Here is a 21,408-nt window from a genome sequence, read left to right as displayed (position 1 = left end):
GCAGCGTGTGGGGACGGGACCTTCATCAGTGGCACCTTGACAGCACAACCTTCCGATTATGGGTCTGTTTCCTTACCTGCTAGGCCTCCAATGCAGAACAGATCAGGCAGCTGCTTCAGATTGAATGCACATGGATGTGGAATGCCGTAAAAACATTCTTTCTTTGTTCAATGAGCACGGTACTGGAACACACTGGAGCACCCATACCGCAGAGGTTTAACTTGGGACCATGCAGGCTTTCACAGCGCCTTATCCAGGTGAAACGCAGCCTGTGCATTTCCCATCTTCATCATTTTCCTACTCAGGACGGTTCTTGCATCCTCGCTCTGCTCCAGGCAAACTAGTTACCCAACAGAGCCATGTTGTTCATCATTTCACCATAATGCCATGCGGGATTTAATGCAACTGGGATTGAAACAGTGAAAGCAGCTCTGCGTGTGGAATTGCATCCATCAGATTCCCTTTACGTGTGAACAGGCAATTACTGAAGCTAATTTCATTAGCTGAGAGCTTTTGTTGTCATGGAAACAAAATAAATGCATTGTTGGGCATTTCTCTTACATTTTCAGCCACTTATAGGGCTGTAGAGCGAAAACATTGACAAATTAATATACAAAGACCGCTGGTCCTTACATGCCATTAATTAAACGTGCATTTCATGTATCTGGAACCGAACCCCGAAGAACTTGGATAGGTTTGGCCAGTGAATTCTGGTCTGGACCAAACAGCCATGCTCTGGTCCGCTTGGAAAAGTGGTCTTGGACCGGTCCAGTTTTGGCGTGAGTTCCATTCGTACCATCTTATGTCTCCTGGCTGGACAAAAAAAGCAGTTAAGGAAAATGGATGGATGGATTAATTTAATACTAATATGATGTTTCTAGGTCCATTTATCATTGTGAGAGCAATCTAGTCTCTGCTGAATGTAATCACAGCCTGCTGTCTTCTCAGAGCGAGGTTCGAATCAGCAGAACCAGATGGTAACCATGATCATAAATCCGCTGTGGAGGGATTTCTTCTTCTTGATGACTGCGCTGACCAATCACATGAAAGCATTTCCATCACATAACTTTTTTACCCTTTTGAGCTACCAAACCAAACCAGATGGAAAGGCAGCATTTTATCCTGTCTGGTATTGCTCAGGAACTGGACCTTTCATTGTGAAAGAAGGCTTTGCTTTATATGCATTTGGATGCTCTACCATTTGTTTATTGACTATTCAGACCACAGAGACCCTTCATTCAGAGACCAGAGGTCAGTCTGACGTGGCAAAAGAACCCATGATGAGCTCATTCACACAAACGCTAACATGTAGGATTAGGAGTGTCGTCCATCACAGGGGTCACAGGAAAGACAAGTCAGAAGACGCCAAATATCTGTCCCTGGATTTTACCTTAACTCAAGTGAGGACAAACATCTTACAAAACAATATTCTCAACCGCAGCTTCCCATGAACTCCATTGTCATATCCACAACACAAGATTTTAGTGCAGTCTCTCACAGAGACCACTGAGAAATGTCATTTTCATCATGCGTCCTTTCTACCACTCAATATGCAGACAGCTTGGTGAGAACTTTTGGCACAATTATTAGAAAATTATCCACTGGACTGGGGCTCCATGCAAGATCTGGCCTCGTGGTATATCAAGGATAGCAAGGACGGTGAGGAGTCTGCCCAGAACTACACAGGATGACTTAGACAATGACCAGAAGAGAACTGGGACCTCAAAGGTCACCATTAGTAACACGCTACACCGTCATGGCCAGCAACACGTCCAGGCCTGCCAAAGACTATCTGGATGATCCAGAATGGGGTATAGGAGATCATGTGGTCAGATAGAACCTTTTGGTATGAGCTCCACTTGCCTTTTGTCCTTGAAGTTGATTTTAATCATCAGTATTGGAGTGGCCATCATAGCATCTCCAAGAAAGCAGCTTTTGTAGGATGTTCCTAGTTTACAACGGTCAGGGCAAGAACAGTCCAGATAAGAGGACGTTGTTGATGCACGCAGGTAGTGCAGAGGGGTCCAGTAATGGTCTACCCTGGATAATATTGGTGAAAGTCTACACGTGCTTGCATTCGATTGCATCCATGTTAGGATGTTACATGCTGTGTGTACTGCTTTCATGACCATCTTACTTCATGAGGTGTCCGTGGAAATGTGGAGAAATACAGATAACACCTGCCTACCTTGCAACTTGTTCTTTAACGTTAGAATTAATTGTTTGATGCACCTATAAAAATGGAGGACTTGGGCAGAGGACCCTGACCTTCTGTCCATAATGGTCTCTGGTGGGGTGCCCACGTGGCCTTTCTGCAGCTCCCACTATCTACAATCAGACACTTAATATTATTGTGTGATGCGCACACACACGTTGTCCGTCCTCAGACCCTGTCCTGAGACTCTGAGCTAACAGGAGTGTGTTTGAACAGGCAGACGGGGTGAAGAATCCGAGCGCCGTGTGAATTATTAAACCAAATTCTGATTAGAATGTCTGCAGCCGTGGGGAAAACCACAGCTTTTCCGTGTGTGTGTGTGTGTGTGTGTGCGAGTGTCGTCTATCAAGGCAGGTGGGGGCTGTTTCACAAAGCAGGAATTATCTGTGGACTCGTCTATAAACTAGACATCAGGACTGAAACAGAACTCTTATTGGCCAGTCATGAATTTGGCCTTCTAATCAATTCATCTAATGATAATCGGGCGTCGGCAGAGCTGGGGTACTACTGGAAACATTCTCCTCCTGTTTATTTCTTCACCGACGGAACGGACTTGTCATGCATGTCACAGGGCTGTCAGTGAGCGTTGCCATGGTGACAGATGTGTCTTCAGAGGTTCACTGGTTGTTCATACGGCAGCAGAGTCACCTTCATATTTCATATGCACACACACACACAGACACAGTTGTTTAGAAACTGTGTGCTTCCTTCAATCAGTTTATGCAAATGTCCATTACGGACCCATTTGTCATTATTTAACGGGGGACTGAAATGTTGCTAATGATAAATAATGATAAATGGGGATAAACCAGAGGGCAGAAATATCATTTATAAAACACACAGCAACATGAGGCTAAATAAAAACACATATTTAAACTGAGTTAAAGCTATAGACCGTCCATACGTGTGTGTGTGTGTGTGTGTGTGTGTGTGTGTCCATGCCACAGGCCAAGCTGTTTAACACCACTGATTTAAATGAGGTATTGATCAGGTAACGAGTGAAGAACAGAGATGAGAGGCGGACTCTCTAACTGGCAGAGAGCAGGAAGAAGAGCAAAGATTCGGACGTTCTGCAGATTTCCTGCCAAATTCACCCGTGTGAGGGGTGGACATCACGCCCATCCGGGATTTATGGACACAACTGGACGCTCAGCATGGACGTACGACTTCAGTAGATGGACATTCCCAGATTCAGATCAGAGGATCGTTTTCTCTCTTTCACAACCATCTCTCCATCCCACCTTGGCCGTAGCTGCCTGTCCTCCTGTCTGCTCATCCTCAACCGGAGATGCTGAAATGGTTTTTATTGTGTATTTGAATACGGTGAATTGTGCTTTTCTGGATCAGAGTGGTGTGTGTGTATAGTTCATGTGTGTGTGTGTGTGTGTGTCATGGTCACCTCTGATTCCGGCGCTTGCTCTGTATTCTGGCTTTTCCCCGTCGCTCTGATATGAATGTGGCTCTATTGTTGGGAAACACGCTCGGGATAATTGGATTCAGGGGGGAACAAAGAGGAACGTTCCCGTTTTCTTTTCTTTCCTCCCGCCCTCCCTCCACGTGGCCCCACCACACTTCTCTCTCATCTTGCTCTTTCTCTTTTCTTTATTCCCCTCTGCAAACCACCTTTATTTTGGTTCTGTTTGCTTTTCTGTACTCTTCAGTCTAGACGCGAATATTTTGAGAGAATGAGGGATGACAGAAAAATATATATTTTTGTAAAGTGCTTCTAACAGCATATCCCACGGTGAAAGGATGGAGGGATGAAGAGCGGGAGACGCTCCTCCCCACCGCCACCATGTTGTCAGTCTAAGTCATTTCTAATGTCGGATAATCAAGGTGAATGTCCCCCCAGCTGCCATTTTCTCACCGCTGTGTTATCTGGGGGGCGGGGGCACCAGCAGGGCGGCCAACGCCGAACGAACAGCACCCCCCGCTGGACACGGGCGGGACTGCCGAGCACCCAAGGCCACGGCCGCCTCACCTGCAGGCCTCCGGAGAGCGACAAAGGAATTACAGGAGGTCCAGAATCCGGAAACCGTCCCCACACACTGCTCCCCGGGCACCACCCACCAAGGGACAATGGTTAAATGCAGAGGACACGTGTCACCGTGTCACAATGACAACCACTTTCACCTTCATACATCAACGGCGTACACCTCAGAATCTGTACCCTATAAAGTCATTAGGGTCGCGGCCTTTTTGACTTAGTGCTGAGGTCTCAGCTGCCACCTTCTCCCCCTCATAGCTGTGATGGACGCCCGTAGTCTGATTCCTCTGCAGTAATGCGGCCTGCGTGTGTGTGATTAATGGGAGACGGCGGGCTGATTCTCACCTCTCCGCGTTTCAGTCTGAGGAAAGAGCGAATGTGATGAGCGAGAGAGGAGGCGGTCGCCCTGGGAACAGAGAGAGAGAGAGAGGAGATACACGACATTAACACCAGCTCACATTTTACACTTCTCTCCTTCACTACTGTTTTTAACCAAATGCTGCCCCCTACCGAACAAAAGTAAAATATCTTTGTGAAAGTGACGTGGTTGTCATGGTGAGACACTGCAGCACAGCACACGGTGACACGGTGACACGCGTCCACTGTATTTAACCGTCACCCTTGGTGAGCAGGTGGCACCTTCATCAAGGGGAGCTCAGTTGCACCCTGGCGGGTCGTGGTTCGAACCCGCAACCTTCTAGCCCTGATAAAGCCATGACAGGCCATGACAGGGACCTTCATCAAGGGATTCGAACCCGCAGCCTTCTGATTATCGCCAGGCCACCACTGCGCCATGTGACATTTCTGCAGCCGTCTCCGATTTTTCAGCTGATTCTGAATAAAGAATCCGAGGTGCCTGAGAGTACATCGGTGGCCTGTAAAGGTCGGTTCTCCGGTCAGAACGCTTTTACGGTTACGGCGGAGCGACTTAAAATGCCATAAAATGGCCATCGTAGAAATCCTGCGCTTTGTCCACGAGGAGCCTGTAAACAGCGCTGTCTGCATAACTCATCCCTCTAAATATCCTCTAATGAAGCTTTTAAAGAACACAAGCCTGGCCCTGCAGAACCAGGAGAACTTTGTGAGGACCACGTGACCACATGACCTCGATCTCCATGTAATCAGATGACTTGATAACAGGTCCCATCACACACCTTCCTCTTTTCCCACTCTTCCTCCAGGCCTTTCCGCCTGTTCCGCACTTTAAACAGTATTGATCCCCCCGTCTCATCTCATCACCGGGGTCCCTGCGCACGCTTCACTTTTCATTTGAGGGCAATTTGTTCCTTTTTCTGTTCATCTGTTTCTTTTGAAGGGAAGAAGGAGACTTGATTCACTGCGAGTCCACAGTCGTCAGGACAACGGGTTTCTCTCAATACATTTCTGGCCCATTTACCTGTTTGCTCGTCTGCGTTAATGAGTATTTACTCCACATTAACATACACACACTCACACACACAGACAAGCACAAACACACACTCACTCACACACAAACATGCACACACACTCACACACACACACAAGCACACACACACTCACTCACACACAAACATGCACACAAGGGCACACACTCGCACACACACGGACATTCAGAGACACTCACGCTCATCCACACGCAAACACACACATGCACACTCACTCTCACGGACACTCACGCACATACACACACAAACACACACACTCACAGAGACTCATGCACATACATGCAGACACAAACCCACGCACACACACACAGACACTCACACACACATGGGCAGCGGTGGCCTAACGGTTAAGGAAGTGGCCCCATAATAAGAAGGTTGCCGGTTCGAATCCCAATCCACCAAGGTGCCACTGAGCAAAGCACCGTCCCCACACACTGCTCCCCGGGCACCTGTCATGGTGCCCACTGCTCACCAAGGGTGATGGTTAAATACAGAGGACAAATTTCACTGTGTGCTGTGCTGCTGTGTATCACATGTGACAATCACTACACTTTTTTATTATTATTATTTATACACAGACACTCATGCACATACACACATATGCACACACACACGCACATGCACACAGACAGACAGCAATCTGACAGAAATTTGGAAGGAAAAATAATCTATTAGTTAAGATGAAATACAATTAATATTGTATTTTAGAAGAGCGTCTGGCTCTGGGCTTTGGATGAAATGATGATGCAGCGTCTTACATTTGATGAAAGTGGCCTTAAAAAAGGTCTTTAAAAGTCCTTAAACCTGCTTTGAAGTCCTTAAACCACATACGCGTAAATGTAGAGAACACACACAGACACATCAGTTTGAGATGTTTTACTTTTTAAATATTAGCACAAAAACATAATTCCCCCCCCCCCCCCCACACACACACACACACACACACAGTCATATTAGAGAGTGAACTCCTCTGAATCCATCAGTGGGTGCTCATCTTGTTCCTGAAAATGGGATGAATGGGAGTGACCAGGTGAAAGGTTATGTGTGTGTGTGTGTGTGTGTGTGTGTGTGTCGTTACCTGGAATACCCTGCTGTAATCCGTCCTCTGAGGGTCTCGGTAGCGTCTCAGGCCTCTCCATACCAGGAGGAGTGTGTATAGCGACGCCAGAACACACTGCAGCAGGAAGACAACTGACGTGCCCTTCATCACTGACACGCCCACACGCTGAGGGGGCGGAGTTAACAGAGGGAATGACTGTAGAAACGTTAATAATCACAAACACACACACACACAGACCTGTTTAATTGTGAGTGTCTTGGTGTCGCTGGGCTTCATCAGTGTGAAGGTGAAGAGCGCACACATTCCCAGCAGGAAGCTGAAGATGTTGAGGCCCGTCAGTGTCAGGACCTGCGTTGAGAACAGATTTTAACCCCACGCGGCCGCGGAACTCGACTCCAAGCTGAGAAAACACTCCAACCCACTTTCACTTTATCTGGGTTCTTCTGCAGAACAACGGCAAGTCCACCAGCCGCGAGGAACTGTGGAACCACACACACACACACACACACACACAGTGTTACAGAAAGGCGGCGGTGGCCTAGCGGTTAATCAGAAGGTTGCCGGTTCGAATCCCGATCCGCCAAGGTGCCACTGAGGTGCCACTGAGCAAAGCACCGTCCCCACACACTGCTCCCCGGGCGCCTGTCATGGTCCCCACTGCTCACTCAGGGTGATGGGTTAAATACAGAGGACAAATTTCACTGTGTGCACCGTGTGCTGTGCTGCTGTGTATCACAATGACAATCACTTCACAAGAAAGTCAACATGGAACACAAGAAAACTCACAAAAAGGCTGCTCCAGACGGGCGTCGTCATGGAGACCGAACAAGCGGAACTCACACACGCGAACGACACGGTGGACAGAATACAGGCCAGAGAGCCGACCAACTGCACCACCTGAGAGAGAGAGAGAGAGAGAGATGTGGGTTCTGGAACACACAGAGCTCGATGGAGGAGAAACGAACGAATGAACGTTTAAAGTGCAGAACCTTCTCACCCCTGTCACCAGAAGGCGAGTGTTCACTACCGTCATGACCCAGCGGACCAACCGCAGCTCCCTCATTTCAGCCTCACCGCTGCTTGTTGGGGTGGGGCGCGGTTGTGGACGTTCTTTGAAGAACACATGGTAGAGCCCTTCCTGGAACATGTTCTGCGTCATCTACGCACAGGACAGAGAAGGAGGTGACGGCAGGCGGTCATTACTGGAGGTCATCACCGTGACCCCGTCTTCTCTGATGTGGAGGTGGAGATGATGAAGGTACCTGCATTCTGTGTGAGTGTGCAGCCCGGGTTTTTAAAAAATCATCCTGGGGAAGAAAAAAGTAAACGGATTAAAATTCTGCAAATAAAACCAGACAAAATTCTCGTGGATTCAGTATTACTGGTTGATCTTGAAACAGAAAATGAGGGATATTTTCCAAGCAAGACGTGTTCACTAATTTCACTCGGATTTAGTGGTGTGTGGAGTGGGCGTGGCCACGTTTGTGGTGTGTGGAGGATGGAGGGAAACGGAGAAAAAGTTGTAGAAGGGGCCAGGAAGTAGGGGGTGTCAGAGCTGTCAATCAAACCTACAGGCCCCTCCTCCTTTTCAAATGTCCTTTATAAAAACATCATTGAAGTTCACCTTCTGGGTTTAAGAAATAATTACCCACCAACAGAGGTCCTCGCCAACATACATTCACTTCTGAGAATGCTGAAGATACCAACGCTGTGCACCTTACGGTGCCGGGAACATCACGTCTGTGTCCGAAGAGCTGAAGACGTTCGGTGGAATTCTCCGAATCAGATTCTGTCTGTAGACGCTCAGGTCAGCATGACTGTCGAAATCACCGTTAAATACCGAAAGCCTTTTGCTAAATACTGTATACACACGTTTACCTTATTTAGATGTAAATCCCGAGTAAAGACGTCGGGTTTGAGACTCCCTTCCGAGACGAATGTGAATGTCGACCCTGTCACTCATTTACTGTCTCTACAGAGCGACTCCTGTGGGGTCAAAGTTCAACATGGATAGTTTTCTCCAGTCTGATGAGGTATGAGCAGAGGTTGTCAGTGGAGGTCTGTGATTGGCTGGATGGATGTCTGTGAAAAACAGAACCACGAGGGCTTCTTCAGAGGCGGAAAGCGGTCCAGATGGAGTTTAGAACTCACACATTTAAAACCTGGAGGATTTGCATTAATTAATGCAATTTTAAAAAAAAAAACATTAAAATATAGTGTTACTGTGGTAAAATTCCAGACATTACAAAGAATCTTAATGAGATAAAAAATCAAATATTTATTTAAAAAATATGTAACACAACAGAGTAATGAAATTGTCATACATTCTATGTACATTGACATTTTTTTACATTTTTTTAAAATAATAACAACTCAGTTGAAGTTTGTCAATGATCTCGCGTACATTTGCACACTTTTGGTGCTTTAATTAGTGTAAAAGCGCAGCTGCACTGCGGGTGAGGTGAAGTGGGCGTGGTCATTTCACACCCACTCTGCTCTGGTGTCCCTGCCGTCTGTGTACATGTCTGCCAGCTTCCTGAACGCTGGACCCCAGTGGGCCAGCAACTGGGAGACCTGGTCCTGGTCCTGGTCCTGGTCTTCCCCCAAGCTGCTGGACTGCAGTGAGCTGAGTGACCCACAGGATGACCCCTGACCTTCATACTCAAACACCCTCACTGTGTCAAATGGCCAGGCAATAGGGTCACCTTCCACCACACACAGGTTCTGTAGAACACACACATACTTCAAATGATTTCTTATTCAACACAACACGTCGTGGTGTCACTGTGTGGGGACACACGCACCTGATGAATGAACCTGCTGATCGCCTGGGTCTGTTTCGGACCAAGTTTGCGGGGGAGAACCTCGTAACACCAAATCTCGGGGTCGTGCATGGCCTTCTGGAGCTGGGAGAGGTCATATACCTGCACACACACACATGTTCAAAATACAGAGAAAATACACTTTCACACAAAACCCGCACACTGACTCCTGTCCTCACCTGGTCGTCCTCCCCCCCTCCCTCTTCTCGGTAGTCCATCAGATGTCCTCTCAACACCTCCTTCACCAGCGGCGCCGTCGGTTTGTGCCCCCTCGTCCTCCGGAGGAAGAGGAGGAGCAGCAGCGGGACTGGGGGGAGAGAACCTGGTCAGAAGCTCCGGTTACCTGGAAATCTGCGGGTGACGTGAGGAGTTAAAATGATCACCGAGCAGGATGACGAGGGCCAGGACGATGGCGGCGTACGCCAGCGGCGCGTGGGACTGGCGCGGGCTGGGCACCGGGCGGGTGCAGGTGAGGGCGGAGCCGCTGCACTGGCACACCTCCGCCAGCAGGGGCCCGTCCCAGTACAGCATGCCGGCGTCGTACACGCGCAGCGCCAGCGGGTACTCGCCGGGCACCACGAAGCGGCGCGGCTTCAGCAGCACCGCCCCGGCTGCGAGAGGGTGAGAGTTGTGACTTGCGGATTTACGACGGAACACCGCATCTGATTGGCTGCTTCTGCAGCTCTTCGTTTTGTACCAGGGTTGGTGCTGACGGTCCAGTTGACGCGGGCGTCGTCCTGGAGCTCCACGGTGAAGGGTCCGGCGTTCCCCGGGCCGTCTCCATCCGTGATGGTCAGGGGAATGGGAACAGGGTCGAGGACACAGAACTGGACAATCTGCTCCTCCAGCTGAGGGGCGTGGTCATTCACGTCCCGCACGTGGATCAGCAAGGTGCCGGTGGCGGTGGCTGGAACCACGTCTAGGTGAACAAGACATTTACAGACGGCCTTATCCAGAACGACCAGTAGTTACAGGGACAGTCCCCCCCTGGAGACACTCAGGGATAAGTGTCTTGCTCAGGGACACGATGGTAGTAAGCAGGGTTTGAACCTGGGTCTTCTAAAGACCCTAAAAGACAGATTTACCGTCATCATGTGCCAGGACGATCGCTCTGTATTTCCCGTCCCTGATGTAGGCGGAGCCACGGAGCATCGTCTTCCTCAGCATCACCAGCCCAGTGTCTCTGCCGACCTCCAACCATCCTGCAGGGTCCTCCAGCAGTCGGTACCTGAGGAGATCATACAACACGCCCACTTTTCTCTTTTTTCCTGGTGACTGATGATGATGATGATGAGGCTTCATCTCACCTCACTGCCTGATGTCTGTCCGTATCCGGGTCTTTCGCTCGGAACTGAGTGATCACGCTCCCCACCTGCAGGTCCTCCGGGACGGTCAGCTGTCTCTCCTCGGGCATGAGGACGGGCGGCTCGTTGACGTCCTCCACGATGACGCTGACCGTGGCCGTGGACGTTCTCAGCGGAACAGCGAACGGGAGCCGATTCTTCACGGCCACCAGCAGAGTGAACCTGCGCTCCTGCTCGAAGTCCAGGGCCTGAGGAGGAACGTCACCGGTGGTGGGACGCTGTCCTCATGGCGTGGAGGGGCGTGGCGGCGGGTGGTTACCTGCGCTGTGGTGATGATTCCCTCCATCCCGCTGGGCCCGGTGCTGATGTTGAACACGCCCCTCTGGTCGCCTGTAACGATGCTGTAGACGGTGGCGGACTGCGCGGTGAACGGCTGGTCCAGGTCGGTGACGGGTAACCTGGCGACCACGGCGCCCACAACGTTTTCTTCTACTGAGCCTGTGTACTGAGGGCAAAAACCATGAGAAATTATTAGACTTTTTGTTCTGAATTGATATTAATTTATTGAAAATTATTATTGATTATTGATTTCTACAGTCTGGATATTTGCACCCCTGCTTGCTGCTGCTGAATTGTGGGTAAACGTTTAATGTTGACGGGGGACTCACAGTCTGGTGGCTGAATTTGGGGGCGTGGTCGTTGCTGTCGGTAACGGTGATGACGGCCGTGCAAGACGTGGACATGCCACGCCCCTCCAGGTCAGCAGCCTTGATGATCAACTTGTACCTGCCGTGAGTCTGACCAGACAGACAGGCAGCGTGTCAGAGCGTGTGTGTGTGTGTGTGTGTGTCACGTTGTCACATTATTATTGACCAGGTCCCGCTTTCTGCCTGGCCAACTGAGGCGTGGATCCACTAGACCAAGGTCAGATACAGAACATATTCTAGAGCTTCTAGAGCTTCACACTGCCTCCGCCCATTCATCTATTTCCTGTGCCATCCATCCGTACGGGGCAACTCCTTCCACTGTTACTTTGTCCACTTCTGGTGGTGGACATGAAAAGATGGTGGAAAGGATAAATAAATAATTTTATAAAAGGGGCAGTGGTGGCCAAGCAGTTCAGGAAGTGGCCCCGTAATCAGAAGGTTGCCGGTTCGAATCCCGATCCGCTAAGGTGCCACTGAGCAAAGCACCGTCCCCACACACTGCTCCCGGGCCCCTGTCATGGCTGCCCACTGCTCACTCAGGGTGATGGTTAAATACAGAGGACACATTTCACTGTGTGCACCGCGTGCTGTGCTGCTGTGTGTCACATGTGACAATCACTTCACAAAAGAAAAGCTTGGGAACCTTGACCGTTTAGGACCAGGATGAGCATTTTTAGGTCCTGACCATGGCTGTCTAGACCGCATTGCTGCGCCGGGACACGCACCTCTCTGTCCAGGCCCACCGAAGCCACGCTGACGACCCCACTGACGGCATTGATGGAGAACATCTCGGCGTTGGGGAGTTGTGGGTCCTGCCGCACGATGCTGTAGCGCACCACGGCGTTCTCTGTGGCGGGGTCATCGTCGTCCAGCGCCGAGACGCGCGTGACGGGGTGATCTGGGGGCGGCCGTGGAACCATCGTCATTAATCCCCTTTTTTACAACAGACGCCAGATTACAACTTTCACCTCGGTGCACCGTGAAAAAACGCCCTTTTCTCTTCTTATTTGGTCACTTTTTACCAGACTTTTTAACAGCAATATTTCTTCTTCTGGCTGGTCGGGGTTCGGAGAACTGACCCAGCACCGCCGTCTCGCTCACGTCTCCCACGAAAGGGTCTTTGCTGCAGGTGGGCCGGTTGTCGTTTTGGTCGACCACTTTAATGACGACTTCCATCGGGGCTTCAGCGGGACGTTCTTCCTCAGTCCCCGCAACGTAGGCGTGAGCTGTGAGCTGGACAAAGACGTGTCAAACACAGACGTTTTTATGAAAACACGCTACAACAGGTGAGAATGAGGTTTGAAAGGAACATCTCAGCGTTCCTGGTGTTTTAGGAAACGGAGGAACCTTGTACTGCTGCGTTCTCTCTCGGTCCAGGGGCTCGTTGACATACAACACTCCCGTTCGCCGGGCGATGGTGAAGACCCCCTCGGGCGGCAGGTCAGCTCCTGGTCCAGTGATCTTGTAGAGGATGGTCACCTCCCTGGCATTGCTGGAGTGGATCTGAAAGGAGACTCCCTGTTGGTTCTTGCAGGGTTTCTGATGGGACGTTGGAGATGGTTGTCGTACCTGCACCACTGCTTTGGGAAACGGGCCTCTGTCGTTCTCAGGGAAGCTGATTGGCGGGATCACCCAGTCTCTCCTCCTTCTTACCAGCCTTTCAGAAGACTGGAGGGCAGGAAAACCAGGTGTGATGCTCTTATCCACGTAGAATATATGTTCACACTCAAACACACAGGAAGCGGCAAACAAATGATGGTGGTGAACCGATTCCCACCTGCCAGTGGCTGCTGGGTACTGGAGAAGGTCGGCAGTCACACAGGACCAGGACCTGCAGGACGAAACACACGCCTTGAAAATATGAAAAAGAAGACCCAGAAGATGGTGCTGGTGGAAAACATCTCCGTTGTCCAACTTCACGTGGTTGAGAGAAGCTAAAAAAGTGAAGTGTTGCCATCACAGCAGAAGTATTTTGCGCAGGAGTTACTTGATCTGATCGTTTTCCATCCACAACTCTAAAGCTTTTATTCCATGTCTGCAGACGTTGTTAAAAACAGGAGAACGGTGCTGGTTTAGCTCAGAAACCAAACGTTCAGCATTTTTATATTTACTGTAAACAGCGACTGCAACCCCTCCGACAGCAGAATTTTACACGGATTAAACTCACAGAACCAACGGGACTTCTTACAACGTAGATTTCCAGATTTCTCACCTGAAAGAGGAGGACGTGAAGGCAGCAGCGGCTCCTCATGATGCACATCGGTCAGTGATGAATCCTGACGCCTGTAGAAGCTCCTCTGGTCCGTTCCAGCTCCGGGTTCCAACTGATGACCTGCAGACCAGGTTTCACACACTGGGACATCTGAATACACACACACACACACACACACACACACACCAAATCATACGGAATTTATACAAATGGCTGAATAAATGAAGTCTTTTTAGATGATGTGGTGCTGGTGGTAGGTTTCCTACCTCATGGCTCCAGTAATGCAGGGAAGAGCTGATATTAAATTCGTTTATGAGACGGTGGTTTTTAACCTGAACCTTGGTCTGTTGGGTAAACAGCTTCTCGTCTCTCAGGGCAGATCTGACACCCGTCCGTTTACACACCAAACATGGAATGTTGGGCCTGAGCATCCACAAGCATTTCACTGTATGCATTTTAAACATGGCTATATTTATCCCTGGGGTTTCGTGTTACAAACTACCTGACCACCTTTACACACACAAACACACACACACACACACACCACCTAATAATAAAAATATATAAATGAATAAAAGCTGCACGTTTCCTCTGTCTGGTTAAATAGTACACTTATTAATATTATTACTATTATTACAGTAATATTATCGATAATAATAATTCACTCACTTAGTAGGTACTATCTTTTATTCTGATCATTATTATAATAACTTATTATAATAATAACAAATATTATATTATTGAAATATGCACTTTCGTAAGAATCCCTCGTGTGAAAAAAACCCGCTAATTATTGTTGATCTGTTGACTAGATATAATATATACTAGGTATAATAATATATCTATATTATTTACTTTAGTGTGCGAGTCCCGCGCCTTTTATTTTGAAGGCCGGAAGTCGCGCGTCGCCTCGGCTGACGTGTTTCCTGCCGCTGAGAGAGGACAGGCGACAGGCGACACCGACCGCGCAGGTGAAGTCCAGGTGAGGCGGGAATCAGGAGCGATCGGAAGATCTCGGTCTCCTCTCACGTCGATCAGCTTCTGCTCGCCGCTCATTGGTCAGTTTTACTTGTCTAACGAGAGAAGTTTGATCTCTGATTGGTCAGCAGCGCTGCTGCTGTGTTCCGATTGGTCAGCTTTTTGCAGCGCTGCGCTGCTGCTGTGTTCTGATTGGTCAGTCTTTTGCAGCGCTTCTGCATTCTGATTGGTCAGCCTCTCCTGGCACGTGTCACCTGTTTTCAAGTAAACAGTTAATGTAGAGGTGAGTGTGTGTTTTTTATGCTGACTGACGACGTGATTTATGTGTTTTATTGAGTGACAGGCACTGAAATGAGAGCGGGGCTCCAGCTTGTGTGCTTGTTCTCCACGTCCATCTTCCTGGTTGATGGAACCTTGTCGAAATCTGACGTTAGAAAGGCCTCCAAGGTCCAGGAGTCGGAGGTGAGCAGGGGAACTCTGTGGGTGTCTGTGTCCTTCGTGGCTCCGTTTATGTGCAGAACCCTGCGTTCCAGACGTCCGTGCCGGAGCTCCCGGCCCAGGAGCGGGGTTTGGTGCTGACGGACCCTCAGTGGCGGGACATCGTGAGGGAGGAGAAGAGGTTCTGTCCCCAGGCTGTGGCAGAACGGAGGTTCCAAGGAGCGGTTCTGGGATACGTCACACCTGTAAGTGTCCTCCAGTGCTGCTCCTTCTCCTCCATGTCCTCAGAGGTTCCTCACACGATCCATTTCCCGTCAGTGGAACTCTCATGGTTACGACGTGGCGAAGCTGTTCGGCCCGAAGCTGACCGGCGTGTCCCCAGTGTGGCTGCAGGTGAGACGCCGAGGCCCGGAGAGCTTCCACGTCACCGGCCTCCACGACCACGACCCAGGTACCTCCACCCTCACCAACGCTTCGAGCTGAGGTAACCAGGATGGCCGAGTCGGACTTAAGATCCAATAGACGCATGTCTTCGTGGGTTCCAACCCCATTCCTGGTAGCCTAATTAAAAACGTTTAATAAGCTATTTTGGATATTTGCTCTATTGTACTATTTTTTGTAAATATAATTTATTCCTCTGGTTTCTCCTTCTGCATTGAGCATGAAAGAATTTCCCTCGAGATAAATAAAGTTCTTCTTACTTCTGCTCGGCAGGTTGGGTGAAGGCGGTGAGAAAGGCCAACAAGAAGAATAAAATCGGTGAGTTGGACCCTTTTCACCAGTCAGAGTGCAGAAGATCTTCTGCTTCAGTGATTTGACGGTGGTTTCCGGGTCTACACCGGTGTAAATGCCCCCAGTGCCCCGCCTGCTGTTCGACGGCTGGTCGTATCAGGACTACCGCAGCGTCCTGGCGAGCGAGGACGAGATCGAGGAGCTGGCCAGGGAGATCCTGGACGTGGGACGGGTGAGGAGACGTTTACGCGGTTTTCCAGGCCTACCAAGTAAACATAGAAAGTTCTGGAAAAGTCACTGAAATCCGATCTACGCTTAATGACGTACGTGGTTCCCGTAAGACGTTTTTTCTACGTTTACAACTACAGCGTGTAAAATTAGAGCCGGTCTGTAGCATCTCTGCCGGCTTCACGTAGTGAACCGCGCCGCGCTTCCATGTTCCAGAACGTCCTCGGCTGCGTGTCTCCTTTTTAAAAGTAAATGTTACTCGGAGGAAGAAACTCCGTCGTTTAACTCCAGCTTTTTTACGGCTTGTCAGAACTTCAGTTGAACAAAATTTTTGTGACTTTTTGTGATTTAAAAAAAAAAATCTCCAGATTTGCACAGGTATTTCTGAGAACATTCGGTCATGAAAATTTGCCTCAGAGTCACTGAAAGGTCGTGGAAATTCTTTTGTAAAAATGTAAGAACGCTTCTTCTTGCAGTCTGAAGGCTTTGACGGCTTCACTCTGGAACTGTGGAGTCAGCTTGGAGGAAACAAGAGAGAGTGAGTGGTTGTGTGTGTGTGTGTGTGTGTGTGTGTGTGCACTGGGGTGTCCCAGGTTCAAACCCATTTACATTTACAGCATTTACCAGACGTCCTTATCCAGGGAGACTTACAATCAGTAGTTACAGGGACAGTCCCCCCTGGAGACACTCAGGGTTAAGTGTCTTGCTCAGGGACACAATGGTAGTAAGTGGGATTTGAACCTGGGTCTTCTGGTTCATAGGCGAGTGTGTTACCCACTCGGTGCTCTGGATACAGGGAAATGAATCTAAATGTCTTTGTGTGTGTGTGTGTGTGTGTGTGTGTGTGGACAGGGAGCTGGTGCACCTTGTTACACACCTGTGTGAGACTCTGAAAAGCGGGAAACTGAGCTGCGTTCTGGTCGTCCCACCTGCTGTGACTCCGGGGTAACAAACACACACACAGGCCAGGAATTCAGCTCGTTTAAATGGTGTAAAATGAAGTAATTGCATTGTGTGTGTGTGTGTGTGTGTGTGTGTGTGTGTGTGTGTGTGTGTGTGTGTGCACGCTCCTCAGGTCAGGTCAACTGGGCATGTTTGGTCGGGACGAGTTTGAGAAGTTGTCTCCAGTTGTGGACAGCTTCAGTCTGATGACCTATGACTATTCCAACAGTGGCAGGTCACAGATGCATTTAACACCACACACACACACACACACTCACACACACACAAACACACGCATACACACACGAACACACAGACACACACACACAGTCACCTTGAATCCCCCATAAAGCCACTGGCTTCCTCACAGCCACCTTCCAGTTAAAGACTGTGTCATCAGCAGCTCTCTCTGTGTGTGTGTTTGTCGTTTGTGGTTTTTAGTTTAAAATATAGACGACATGTTGTGTTCTGTTGCCGCTCGCCAGGCCGGGTCCCAGCGCGCCGCTGTCCTGGATGAGGACGTGTGTGGAGCAGCTGAGTCCCCACGGCCGCTGGAGGCACAAAATCCTGCTGGGGCTCAACCTGTACGGGCTGGACTTCAGCAGCCAGGGTGGGGCGGAGCCGCTACTGGGAGGCAGGTGGGACGTCGAACACACACACACACACACACACACACACACACCTGCGGTAACCTGCACTCTCTTCTTCAGGTACATCGAGCTCCTGAGGGAGTTGAGGCCAAAGCTGCAGTGGGATGATCAGGCTGGGGAGCATTTCTTCAGCTATAAGAGGTGTGGGTGTGTGTGTGTGTGTGTGTGTGTGTGTGTGTGTGTGTGTGTTGGTAGAAGATGGCTGGTTTACTGGAGGCTGAGCATCATGTTCCTTCCTGTTTCAGGGGTAACGGGGTCAAACACGTGGTTTACTACCCAACACTGAAGGTACGGTCCGGGTTCTCTGTGTTCTGTGTAACTGCAGGTTCAGCTTCTCTGTCCTCATGTCTCCTGTCCCCCAGTCTCTGCAGCTGCGTGTGGACCTGGCAGGGGAGCTGGGCACCGGCATCTCCATGTGGGAACTGGGACAAGGATTGGACTATTTCTATGACCTGTTGTGACTAGGACTGGACACTGTGTCCTCATCAATCATTTCTTTAAATTCATGAACACGCTGGTCTTCTGGAACGTTCCATGGTGCAGCAGCACGTCCCATCAACCAACTGATCCACTTCCAGTTCCTCATTCAACATTTAAAAGTAGAATTTTATCATGACAATTAACCTCCAACTCCTCCCATTTTTTTCTGATATGAAAACGACGTCTCATACAAAAATATTGCTATAGAATCCCAGTCTATTGATCACCAGTCACATGACGCCACGGTCATTCGCGGTCTGCAGAGGTGCATGCTGGGACTGCTGGGACAGACAGCAGGGCGGTCAGGTGCCATATGAGGATGCTGCATGTTCAGATGATATTGATTATGGAACACATGGGCTCATGTGATTAAACTTAATTAACAAAATTATATTTTTACTATTGATTATTTCCATAGAAAATATGAGGATGTCAGGATAATAATGAGATAATTTAGAAAAATATGCAAGTGACTTATCAACAGTATTATATAGGGGTGTATGTATTATATATGGTTGTGGTATTTTATGTGGTGATATTGTATCAATTCAAGGACATCAAATATCAATATTTTTGTACACAGATTTAGTCCAAAATTCAGTTCTTGGTCATGTAGTTCCGGCAGAATTATTAATGTAATGTGTATTTCAGCTGTTTGTACGTTTTCACTGAACTGTAGAATATCGCAATATGTACATGGCAGTGGTGGCCGGTTGCCGGTTCGAACCCCGAACTGCTCCCCGGGCGCCTGTCATGGTGCCCACTGCTCACCAAGGGTGATGGTTAAATACAGAGGACACGTTTCACCATGTCACCGTGTGCTGTGCTGCTGTGTATCACAATGACAATCATGTCACTTTCACTTTACAAAGTATCATGTTATAATCATACTGTGATACGTATAATAATAGGAATAATAGGAAATAATAACAGAGAAAAAAAATTCCAACAAAAACCAAATTCAGTTTTATTTTTACTTGATCAATTTGACTGATTATCGGCCCTTCAGCTACCGGCCGCCGCACAGCAGGATGAGGTTGTTGACTGCTGCTGCCGTGGACTGGACATTCTGGCCCGTCACCAGGTGCCGGTCCAGAACCACGTGCAGGGCGTCCTCCTGGCTCGCTGCGAGACAGTGGAGACGCGATTAGAGTTCGGAACCAAACCTGGACCCAGCCTGGACTCTCGGGTCTGACCGCAGCCCCTCACCCGTAAAAGATCCACCACTGTCCTTCACAAAGTCCTCCACAACCAGCGGCAGGTCGGCGAAGTCCGGGGAGCGAACCAGTTCAAACACAGACGGCTGTGGGGCAGAAAGCAGAGATGCACAAGTCATCGAATTTCAACCACCATCAGGACCTGGGCTGCCACGATTCAATTAAAATTCGTAATTTAAATGGTCAGTGTTGGCCTAGCGGTTATGGAAGTGGCCCCGTAATCTGGTTCGAATCCTGAACCACCAAGGTGCCCCTGAGGTCCCTTTGATGAAGGTCCCGTCCCCACACGCTGCTCCCCGGGCACCTGCCATGGTGCCAACTGCTCACCAAGGGTGATGGTTAAATACAGAGGACACATTTCACCATGTCACTGTGTGCTGTGCTGCAGGGTCTCACAATGACAATCACTTTTTAAAAAATAAACAAATAACCAACCACTAGGGGGCGAACAAAGCATAGACTGAGCAGCAACCTCAAACTGTGACAGAGTGAGACATGCGCGGCTGCAGGAAAGTGTCCCTCATTTGGGGTTGAAAAAGTTGGCATATACACTACAGATATATACACACCTAGATGTCACATTCAGCCTCTCATCATGCATTCATTTGGACAGGGTTCCCAAGCTCATTAAACAAGGCTTCTAAACATGTTTACATTTACATTTACAGCATTTACCAGACGTCCTTATCCAGAGCGACTTACAGTCAGTAGTTACAGGGACAGTCCCCCCCTGGAGACACTCAGTGTTAAGTGTCTTGCTCAGGGACACGATGGTAGTAAGTGGGAATTGAACCTGGGTCTCAGGCGAGTGTCTTACCCACTAGGCTACTACCACCCTGCTTCTCCGACGGTACGAGCGAAAAGGCCCGACTTTTACTCCACGTGCGGCAATAATAACGAGCAAATGGAACATTTCATAAGTAAGATTCTATTTTATCATCTTGTATGTTACACCATTTATTCATGTTAGAAACCTGAGCATCTGTCGTCCCACCTTCACCGTACAGGTTGGGCACAGCTTCTGTTCTGACACCTCTACATATTACATAGCTCATTGTCTATAGTTCTATACAAAATGCCTCTGTTTATGGACCTGCCCTGTCTATAGTTACTTTGTCCCCAAATAAGCAGGAAAATGGATGTTCAGCTTTTGTATTATATATAAAAAAGTAAGTATTTCATAGTGACCTGCCTTCTGAAAGTGCAATTGACCTAAAATGATGAATAATCGTGATTACAACATTGATAAAAATGATTGGGATTATCATCTTGGCCATAATCGTGCAAACATTACTTGAACTCACCCCTGTGAGGCTGTAACCGCTGAAGAGCCAACGCTGGCCGTCTGTAGCACAGCAGAGAGCAGAGACCCCCTGACCCACCGCACACACGGGCTCTGCAACGTTAATAACTCATCACCTCCCGCAGTCCACGAGAAAATTCCACGCCGCGACGGCCTTACTTTGCTGAGAGGTGAAGTGCGCGAGGATGCGCGCCAGGGAGCCGCTGTGGGCCAGATCCACCAGGGCGCCGGGACAGTCCGGGATGAGGAGCGCCTGGTACCGAGCTCCTATATACACACACACACACACACACACACACACACACACACGTTGAGAAACGCGACGCAACTTGAATTTTCCACCAAGCTAATTTGCAGTCCCTCCATCTACCTCATACTGTCATACTGTCATTTTTCTGCTCCCTGCACATCGTACTTTCACTGTATTACAGTTCAAATTCATTCATATCTGCACATATTATACATATTTCATATTTATCTTTATTTATATTAAACTCGGCATTAGTATGAGTACAGCAATAGAAGGAAATCCAGCGTGGAACACGGCCTCACCGTCTATGGACTCAAGCTTGGCCGGGGCGGCGTACGGCTTCGCGCCGAAGTCCTGGATCCACCTGGCGGTGCCGTCATCGACCCCCACAAAGTCGACGGGTTTCCCCTGCAACACGCGGCACACACATGAGGTGAAGGCGTGAACCCCACGCGCTGG

General features: G+C 49.1%; 3 protein-coding genes across 8 annotated transcripts in view; 1 reads left to right on the top strand and 2 right to left on the bottom strand.

Moving 5' to 3' along the window:
- Nucleotides 1-6,543: 6,543 nt before the first annotated feature.
- On the bottom strand, nucleotides 6,544-14,032 carry LOC114779521 (B-cadherin-like). Of its 2 annotated transcripts, XM_028967393.1 has the most exons (22): nucleotides 13,998-14,032; nucleotides 13,732-13,881; nucleotides 13,297-13,350; nucleotides 12,867-13,187; nucleotides 12,599-12,752; nucleotides 12,245-12,417; nucleotides 11,481-11,609; nucleotides 11,132-11,317; nucleotides 10,816-11,060; nucleotides 10,594-10,736; nucleotides 10,206-10,427; nucleotides 9,892-10,119; nucleotides 9,688-9,815; nucleotides 9,491-9,610; nucleotides 9,178-9,410; nucleotides 8,565-8,768; nucleotides 7,949-8,479; nucleotides 7,684-7,845; nucleotides 7,473-7,583; nucleotides 7,109-7,165; nucleotides 6,705-7,034; nucleotides 6,544-6,627 (listed from the first exon to the last, which is right to left on the bottom strand). In XM_028967393.1, the coding sequence occupies exons 2-16, from the start codon at nucleotides 13,777-13,779 to the stop codon at nucleotides 8,681-8,683; spliced, it is 2,472 nt and encodes an 823-aa protein (XP_028823226.1). In that variant the 5' UTR covers nucleotides 13,780-13,881; nucleotides 13,998-14,032; the 3' UTR covers nucleotides 6,544-6,627; nucleotides 6,705-7,034; nucleotides 7,109-7,165; nucleotides 7,473-7,583; nucleotides 7,684-7,845; nucleotides 7,949-8,479; nucleotides 8,565-8,680. The 2 variants fall into 2 exon arrangements, with proteins under 2 accessions (XP_028823226.1, XP_028823225.1); XM_028967392.1 differs by lacking the exons at nucleotides 6,544-6,627; nucleotides 6,705-7,034; nucleotides 7,109-7,165; ... (2 more) ...; nucleotides 13,732-13,881; nucleotides 13,998-14,032 and having other exon boundaries at nucleotides 7,966-7,993; nucleotides 8,335-8,479; nucleotides 13,297-13,534.
- Nucleotides 14,033-14,611: 579 nt separating this feature from the next.
- Nucleotides 14,612-18,974, top strand: LOC114779528 (chitinase domain-containing protein 1-like). 5 transcript variants are annotated; one of them, XR_003746784.1, is made up of 13 exons: nucleotides 14,612-14,713; nucleotides 15,053-15,171; nucleotides 15,243-15,392; nucleotides 15,466-15,598; nucleotides 15,862-15,906; nucleotides 16,005-16,111; nucleotides 16,584-16,645; nucleotides 16,960-17,052; nucleotides 17,183-17,284; nucleotides 17,535-17,683; nucleotides 17,760-17,840; nucleotides 17,945-17,987; nucleotides 18,062-18,157. XR_003746784.1 is itself a non-coding variant. In XM_028967410.1 (13 exons), the coding sequence occupies exons 2-13, from the start codon at nucleotides 15,061-15,063 to the stop codon at nucleotides 18,158-18,160; spliced, it is 1,179 nt and encodes a 392-aa protein (XP_028823243.1). In that variant the 5' UTR covers nucleotides 14,612-14,713; nucleotides 15,053-15,060; the 3' UTR covers nucleotides 18,161-18,974. The 5 variants fall into 5 exon arrangements, 4 of the variants coding, with proteins under 4 accessions (XP_028823243.1, XP_028823244.1, XP_028823246.1 ...); XM_028967410.1 differs by having other exon boundaries at nucleotides 17,535-17,687; nucleotides 18,062-18,974; XM_028967411.1 differs by having other exon boundaries at nucleotides 14,634-14,789; nucleotides 17,535-17,687; nucleotides 18,062-18,974.
- Nucleotides 18,975-19,122: 148 nt separating this feature from the next.
- LOC114779531 (glutamine amidotransferase-like class 1 domain-containing protein 1) overlaps nucleotides 19,123-21,408 on the bottom strand; it is a 3,375-nt gene continuing 1,089 nt past the window's right edge. The window contains exons 3-7 of the mRNA XM_028967420.1: nucleotides 21,252-21,357; nucleotides 20,859-20,966; nucleotides 20,701-20,792; nucleotides 19,389-19,482; nucleotides 19,123-19,304 (exon numbers count right to left, since the gene is read on the bottom strand). Of these exons, the coding sequence (XP_028823253.1) occupies nucleotides 19,189-19,304; nucleotides 19,389-19,482; nucleotides 20,701-20,792; nucleotides 20,859-20,966; nucleotides 21,252-21,357 (516 nt within the window). The 3' untranslated portion in view covers nucleotides 19,123-19,188. The remainder of the gene's footprint in view (nucleotides 19,305-19,388; nucleotides 19,483-20,700; nucleotides 20,793-20,858; nucleotides 20,967-21,251; nucleotides 21,358-21,408) is intronic.

This window comes from Denticeps clupeoides, unplaced genomic scaffold (genome assembly GCF_900700375.1).
Source record: "Denticeps clupeoides unplaced genomic scaffold, fDenClu1.1, whole genome shotgun sequence".
NCBI lineage: Eukaryota > Metazoa > Chordata > Actinopteri > Clupeiformes > Denticipitidae > Denticeps > Denticeps clupeoides.
The sequence above is the reverse complement of the archived record's forward strand: the minus strand, read 5'-3'. Positions and strand labels throughout refer to the sequence as shown.